The following is an 8588-nucleotide window of genomic DNA, read 5'->3' as shown; positions in this document are numbered from 1 at the left end:
GCCCTCGTATTGGTGGGCAGAGGACAGCCAGAGAAAGGGAGGTGGGGGGGGGGGAGAAAGCGTCCTGAGAGCGCTGAGTGGAGCCAGACCTGCAGCTCCTGCATCGGCTCCTGTGTATCAGCAGTTGCTGCAGCTTCAGACATATACTTTCCCTATATTAATAGGGAAAGTATTCCACCAACAGGGGGCCCCTGCAAGTGCTGGGGTCCTGGGCGATAGCCAAGTTTGCCCCCCTCTATCGCTGGCCCTGCTTACCTTTCCCGGGCCGCCGATCATTATACTCGGTGGTCCGAAAAGACCCCCGTGTATAATGATAGCAGCGGTAGCGGCTGTCACCGGGCCCCTAATGTCCCGGGCCCTGTGGCAGCTGCTACCACGGTAGTTACGCCACTGGCTGGGACTACACAGTAAATATTACTGTAAGCGGATGGAGTCACATTTGTGACCCCAGGGGTGTTGTCACAAAAATTCCAGCAATACTTGATCTTTTTGCAGTTGCAATCACAGCATTCTTAGGATGGCAATGCAACGCCACGCACTTACATTGTTGAAGGAGTCGTGGGGCAATACGCATTGATTTTCCTTTGTGCGATAGGAGTCATCGCCCAGTAGCCCTAGCCTAAGGCTAAGTTCACACGTGAAAAAAGCTAGCTGATTTTGTCACTGATTTTTAAGCCTCGCTTTTTTTGGACGCTGTTTTTTGCATTGGACGCTGTTTTTGACGCTTTTTCGGTCGCTGTTTTTTTGAAGCTTTTTTTTTTCCCCAGCCCATTTTTTAACTAGCCAGCCCACTGGGCATGGCCAAAACCAACCCCTTTTTGTCTGTAGGCGCCATTTTAGCACACATCTCCAACTGAGCAGAGCTCACTGCTACTTCATAGCAAGCTGCTATCTTTGATATCAAAAAATAAAATTAAAAAGGCATGGAATCATCACTTAAAAAAGTTAATTTTAACAATATTGAAGCAGTACTTACATTTTTAAATGCAATTTCCTGGAGAGAAGGGAGCCCAATGAATGCTGCTGTATCCAGATGTGCTGTGCTGTGATGAGTACTGTCACAAAAAGCAGCCAACACCCATGGCCACTCCTCTGGGATGTCACTTCCAAAAGTGTGATAAAAAACAGCTAGCTGTTTCAGTCGCTGTTTTTGCCAAAACAGCTGGAAAAAAAAGCGACCAAAAACAGCTAGCTGTTTTTTCAGCGCCCAATAGACTCCAATTCATTTTTTCAGGCGGAAAACGCCTGAAGAAAGGTCATGTCGCTTCTTTTTCTGCTAGCAAAAAAAGCTAGCAATAAAAAAAGCTAGCAGAAAAAAAAAAGCTAGCAATTCACATAGGGCTCCATTTTATGGAGGCTGATTTGGCCGCGAAATCAGCTGTCAAAATCAGCGTCCATGTCCCCGTGTGAACTAGCCCTAAATGCATTAGGACCGTAAAAGTGTTTGCACATGTGTAACCTTGAATATGGCTATTGGCCAAGAGCCTGAGTGACCTAACAGGGAGGCTGAGGCCCACGTTGTGGAATCACAGATTTTTATGTTGCAAATTTTGCTGTGTTTTTTTGAACTAAAGCCAAGAATGGCTACAAAAGGAATGGGAAATATATAGGAAGTTCTTATACTTCTACCTTCTGCTCAGTCCACTACTGACTAGGGCTCAAAATCTGCAACAAAACAAGCTGCGTGATACTGCAGCTCCATTGACCTGTATAAGGGTACATTCACACGGAGGAAAATGGTGCTGAATTTGGTGTGGAATCCATGTCAGATTCAGCGCTGAAAAAAAGTCTCTCCTTGACTTCAATGGGTTCCATTTTCTGGTTCCTTTTTCTGCTAGCAAAAAATTTGGATTCCACCCCAAAGTCAGCACCATTTTCCTCCGTGTGAATGCACCCTAACATTGTATTTTTTTGCATTGTTTTATTCATTTCATTTTATGTGCACATTATTCAGAACATGCCCCCCATAAATAAAGTACTAGTACAATATCATATTTTATAAATTATGGTACAAGTTCTTGGCTAAATGTCTCAGCCTACTCTTTACTATCTCTGCACACGTTTCTAAATATATTTGGCTTTTCTGTACTATTACACAGGAAACATCATCTGAGGATACCAGAGCCAGGAAAATCTGCTAATCCAGAAATGACAGTGTGTGCCAGATACAAGAGACCACAGACATAAGGTGAAAACAAAGCAGATATTCTGAGCTGAGAATAGCAGGAGTAGATGCAGCACCTTGTCTGTGAGAGCAGAGTCAGTACAGAATAACACAGCCTACATTGTCTGTTTAAGTGTGTTTAAAGAAGGATAAACAGTCATTTCCCTAACACTTATTACCGTATGTCTTCAGCTGACAAGGAAACAACAGCTTGTAGCTATTCAGATCGTGAGCATTTCTACGGTAGAAGAGGAGTGTGCTGATTTTGAGGGCAGCAGTGACTTACGAAATCATAATGGAAAGGGATACATGTGACAGTTTTGGGGGGCAACAGGGGATGAAAAATTATGAATTCGATTGCCCATAAAAATTTATAGACTTTGGAGGGAATGTATTAAAACTTTCATACCAGCTTTCTGGTGCAAAAGTGGCATATTTTTTGGCATACAATCATTTGTAGAAAATTTTTTTTTAAAAAAAGTACACCACTTTGTCCATTTTCTGACTCATGGATAAAAGGGGGCGTTCACACATGCGCCTGTGTGCGCCTGCCGGGTCTCTGTCCTATTCACCAGAGAAACTGCATAAGGGACGGCTTTCCGGTGGTCAGTTTTATAACCCTTTTATTTGTATGGGTTTTAAAAAGCAAACCTCCGGGGTCTGTGTGCAGCCCCTCTGAGGGGAAACAGTTTTTTTTGCATGACACAAAATCAGACATGCAGGACTTTGTGTCCAGTCAAAAAAAAAAACAGTTTCCTCGCGGAGAGGCTGCAGGCGGACACTGGCGGTTTGGTTTTATAACCCATTCAAATTCATGGGTTTTTATAACTGTCTACCAGGAAGCCGTCCCCTATGCAGTTGCTCTGGGGAATAGGACGGAGACCCGGCGGGCGGACACGGGTGCAAGTGTGAACGTCCCTTTATTCTGACCGGCTTAGATTTTAGTTCTGGTGCATGGTTTTGACTTATACCTGAAATCTACGCCTTCCGCTGCCTTGAATTATACCTGAAATCTATGCCAGTACCTGTCTGGCATAGATTTCAATTCTGGTTCCTGAATTATTGAGAGGTCAGAGCCTCTTTTTGGCATTTACTAAGAAGCTATGACCTATATGTAGGTTTTCTGGCTGCATGATGAGAATCAATGTATACTTGCTCATTGATGGTATCATTGGCCTAGGATTTCACATCTCTAGTTCTATGTAGACATATAACTTGAAGCTCCTGAGCCTCAGTGTAAATCTGTAACAAAGCCTCCTGTGTATCATACACCATTTATAATAGTGGTCTGATGTGGCAGGGGGCCCCTCAGGCACCAGGGTCTGGGTCTGACGGCTACCTCTTCACCCCCTATTGCTACGCTATGGTTCTGTGAACCTCTAGCAGATGCATTTACATATGTGGGCATGCTATTCGCTAAGCTTTTCATAGGCATTAGCTTTAGTGCTTATTCTAATAATTAGGAGCTATGTAAATAGTAGCCCATAACAAATAAATACATGGGTACTTAACCTTTGCGATGAGCACGGCTTTGCGTATATTCAGCAAAACTCATACATGTTGCAGTGATTGAATTTTTGGGTTGTTGTCTGGGAGTGCTGTCTTTTTATCAGAACTCTCCCCCCTTCATCCTGAACTCATTAACACTGCGCACCCCCTGCCTAGAGGCATTTAATAATGCATGATCAATTTCCAGAGAGACAGCAGGAGAGAGCAGGAGGCTTCTCCTTCACCATTCATATAATAAGCAGATTTTCCCTCACGCGCCCTGTTCTCTCTGTTTGCTGCCCTCTTCCAGTCATCAAATGAACTTTTTATTTCCAAGATTGCATGTATTGTTCAGTATAATATTTGCCTTTTTATGTATTTAGAAGACAATTGTAACCTCTAGGGGGCACAGTCATATTTGACCTACATTTTGGGAACTAACATTTGGTAACTATGTTTTGATTTTCCCTTTCACCATGTTTGGTTCATATATGAGTATATTACAATGATAAACAATATACCTTTATTATGTATGCCACTTTTGTAGGTTTGGGGAAAAACGACTTTGAAATCTTATGCAAATGAGACAGTTGGTGTCCTGGGGGCGGGCCTTCAACTCCAGGAATTCTGCTCTTGTTTGCTCAAGTAGGATGGGTGATGTCATAACAGTGGGAGGATCAACGCTAACTGCAGGGGGTGGTGCAGGCGGGAGCGAGGTCTGAGTGGCGAGTACAGTGCTCCAGGGGTCGGCTCCCACTGCACCAACAGGTTCATTTGCATAAGACTTCAAAGTTGTTTTCACCAAATCTACAAAAGAAGCATACATAACAGAGGTAACACAATGGTGTTACATAATGGTGTATATGTTTTTGAGAGGTGGAAGACTTTTTATGCAATATATTTTTATGTAGTTTGATAAGATGGTTGCTGTACTGTGAATATTTTGTAGGTGGTTTATTTTTTGGTGCACCGTACTCTTAATGTTACTGAGCCATTATTTAGAAACTATGCTCCTAGTATCAGTCATTTTTATGGCAACAGGTTAATAGTTATTCCTCTGTTGCATTCACAATGGCCAGTTATCTGGATTACTCAGAAAGGAATAAATCATGACCATAGCTGGCCAGCGCAAACCATCTTCAGTGATGATAGGACATACAGCAGTCATGCTTGACACAACATATAACAATGGTGGGTTGTTCCAGCACTGCAGTAATATGGGTGTAGCACTGCTAGGGTGATCATGCTGCTCCCTACCAATGTGTAGTCCAAACATCTCCAAATAATGAGACATTCATAGATATTTCATCTTAACAATAACCTAATATACAGATACATACATGCCAACCGTCCCGATTTCCGCGGGACATTCACGATTCCGGTGACGTGTCCCGCGGTCCCAGTTGGAGGGAGGTATGTCCCGATTTCAACTAAGATCTGCGTCCTCCAGACGCAGATCTGAGTTGAATACATACGCGGCTAAAGCAAGGAGCTGTCACAGCTGACAGGGACGCATCCTACATGCCTTGTATTCACACTATAGATCAGTTCAGATGAAGGTCTACACGACCGAAACGTCAACTATTGTGATCTATTAGTCTTTTTCATATTACTGCGACCCCTATGTCCAAAGGCACAACAAATGATGTACACGGTGTTGTAAATAAATTTATTTTCCTTTTTGGCAACAAAACCTGTGTGTGCGACAACATTTTTTGATTAATCATACAGGAAAGACAGGACATATATGAAGGGGAAATAATAGGATATATACACAATATAAAGATTACCCACAGGTTGTCAGTATAGCCCTTATACAACAGATCATAGCACAAAAAATTGAATACAAAGATTTTGGTTGATGGTCGGTTGTAATGGACGAAATCGAATGCATATGACCAGCTTAAATGTCATGATGCCAGCCGTCTCTTTTGATGAGTGTTACCCACCCATATCTATAATTCACGAGTAAGGAATGATAGGCCTTGTAGTTCCCCAACAGCTGGGGATCTGCCCAAGCCTTTCTGAAGTATCCCGCTGGGCCTTGATATTTGCTTAAGGCACAGGTTTATAGCTCATATTATGAAAGGGTGCAGGAGAAGAGGGATATAGCATGGGACAGACAGGGAGACGGACAGACAAAGGTGCAGTGTACAGAGCAGACATGCCAGACGAGAGGTAGATTCCATGCTGGCAGCTGTACAAGGATATCCTCCAGCAGTCAGCTAACAGTGCGGAGATCAGGAGATACACTTTCTGCACAGACTGGTTACAAGTGAGGGTGAGAGGAGACAAACTGGTATAGGGCAGAGGGAGGTACCAAGGTCACCAAGTGAGAGGAAAGGGGGGTCAGAAGAGTTAGAGGAGTGCAAGGCAATAATATACAGTGTATCATAGAGTGGAGGCTGAGAGAGGAATAGCAAGGAGGAGGGAGAGGTAAGAAGCACAACTACAGGAGGTAAACAGCTCAGGGACTTGAAAGCAAGAAGACTTGTGAGAAGTGACAAGCGTCAGGATGAGCTCTGGAGCTCCACAAGGAATGCACTCCAGCCTGTCACAGACTAACCCGCAGATGGAGTCCAAGGGGAGAAAGAAGATCCAGTTTTCTGTGGCTGTGCCCCCCAGCCAACTTGACCCAAGAGCGGTGGAGATGGTGAGTACTCAGAACTGTGCTCCAAACTGCATCACTATATACATAGTTATTGTATTAACCTTCTAACTGCCAGAGATAGTTTGCTTCTGGACTTTCATATATGTCAGAGAGTTATGCAAAGAGTTAGACACTTGTGTGGCACTTTCTTCTATATATCTGTCTATATTAGATATTTGAGACGGCCATTTTCTAATCAACTGTGAAGTCTGTCATTCAGGCGACAACATCCTAAGTTATAACGTCAAATTGCAGATTGTTTTTTGCCTTGATCCATGACCTGAGCTGACCTAGGTGTGGCTCACATCGATAGGGTACCCGTCTGTAATTGGCACAAACAATACTTCAAGTTCTGCTAACTACTGCTCCCAGCAATGACCAAAAAAATCCAACACGTCAGATCAACTTTCCGTAGATATTTGGCTAAAGTACTAAAGGTACTAAAGCAAAAGGTGTCAGCAGAAAATGGAACAAACTGGACTTTTCATCTATTGACTTTCCGTGGTGCGTGGTCCATTAGACACGTGTTCACAACGGTTAAGGGTAAAGACCTTCATTTTTGTTATTTTCAAATTTTTCCTAAATGTTATTCTGGGTTTGCATGTAGAGTGTATGTTGAGAAGATAGACAATATTATAATGGTGCCTTAAAGGGGTTGTACTGGAATTTGACAAATCTAAGAGAAGGTGAAATAAAATAAAAAAAAATCATACATACTTGTCCCTGATGTTCTGGTGTTCCCCACCGCTGTGAAGCCCTGTACTGCACATGACCACTGAGGCCGGCCACAACCTGGTGATGTATGTAGGTGTTGTCGCCAGGTCCTTTCTAGCCACTGTTGAAGCCGTCATCATGTACAATGCAGGACTTCCGGTGGCGACCTCACAGTGCGTGCCTGAACGGACATTGGCAAAGTATACTGGAGTGCCAGGGACAGATATGGGTTTTTTTTGTTTCACCTTCCCTGGTTTCCTGTAGAACTTATCAAATTCCTTGACAAACCCATTTCAGATTTGTAGCTTGCAAATTTAATCTTTGGGTGACTATACAAGTTAGATGAAAGTTAAGTCAAATCTACCAATTTTGGCTGGTCTGAAAGACCGTCTAATTTGTGTGGTTGGGTCCTGGATCTCCCTATGGCAGATATAAATTAACATGCCCAATCCATTTGTTATCAGGAGAGATAAGACATTGCCAGAGGTGTCTACAAGTAGATTGACAGCTATTAGAAACGTATGACAAGCTTAAAAGCATCTGGACATAAGTCAAGCAGATTCCAGTATTATATTATAGTTATTATTATAGTTCTATACTTGGGTTGCTAGGCCATGTTTGGTTTAGGTCTTGCCATGAGGAAGGGGCTACGGCCTTGAAACGCGTAGGCACCCAGTTTGTCGTTGTCTATACGTCAGTCTCATCATGGTTACATACACTTGAGAAAGGGCGCTGATGCCCGAAACGCGTTGTGTTTCTTCTACCGAAATAAAAGTCTGTTTATTATCCATCAACTGAGCGCGGTGATCCTCTCTGTAATCTGGTCCTCTTCCAATATTCGACTGACACCAAAGGTGGTACAGGATCCTGCAGTCTCACCATCCAGGGCGGAACCCCCCTCCTTAAGTGGTTCAAAAACTCAAACAAACGGTTGTGTACACAACCATCTGAGGTGAGAGGCTCTCTTACCTTACTACTATCTTTTCAAATTTTCACACAGTGCTTCACCATATGCAGCTCGGTGCTGTTTTTTGTTTCTTGTCTTATTTATTTGTTATCAGGAGAGATAAGACATTGCCAGAGGTGTCTACAAGTAGATGGACAGCTATAAGAAGCATATGACAAGCTTTAGTCAATAAAAGCATCTGGACACAAGTCAAGCAGATTCCACTATGATATTATAGTTATTATTATAGTTCTATACTTGGGTTGCTAGGCCATGTTTTGCTTCAAAACTCATGGTAGATTAGGTAGTGTTATCAAAGCAGGATCCTTATTATAAGATGACCGTATATTACATATGGAAATGTCAGAAGGTTTTAGATCACTCAAGGTCTCAGTACTTGGCCCGGGTTTTGAGGGTCCATATTACAGCTGCCAGAACTTTGATGACTCTGACCACCATAGACCCTTATGGTGATTTAAGATTGAGTCAATGTTGTGTTGTGACAGACTCCCTTTATGCTGATATTTCCTACATGTTCCAGATTTCTGTCCTTTGCCATGATAAGATATGGTGTTTTCTAAGCTGTGGCGATGACCCTCTCAGTTTATAAGACTGAGCACAAGCTG

The 8588-nt window shown here is 42.9% G+C and overlaps 1 protein-coding gene across 1 annotated transcript in view; it reads left to right on the top strand.

Moving 5' to 3' along the window:
• The first annotated feature begins 5767 nt into the window (after positions 1-5767).
• PPP1R1B (protein phosphatase 1 regulatory inhibitor subunit 1B) overlaps positions 5768-8588 on the top strand; it is a 43764-nt gene continuing 40943 nt past the window's right edge. Inside the window, exon 1 of the mRNA XM_075278392.1 lies at positions 5768-6305. Within this exon, the coding sequence (XP_075134493.1) occupies positions 6168-6305 (138 nt within the window). The 5' untranslated portion in view covers positions 5768-6167. The remainder of the gene's footprint in view (positions 6306-8588) is intronic.

The sequence above is a fragment of the Leptodactylus fuscus genome, chromosome 6 (assembly GCF_031893055.1).
Source record: "Leptodactylus fuscus isolate aLepFus1 chromosome 6, aLepFus1.hap2, whole genome shotgun sequence".
Lineage (NCBI taxonomy): Eukaryota > Metazoa > Chordata > Amphibia > Anura > Leptodactylidae > Leptodactylus > Leptodactylus fuscus.
The sequence above is the reverse complement of the archived record's forward strand: the minus strand, read 5'-3'. Positions and strand labels throughout refer to the sequence as shown.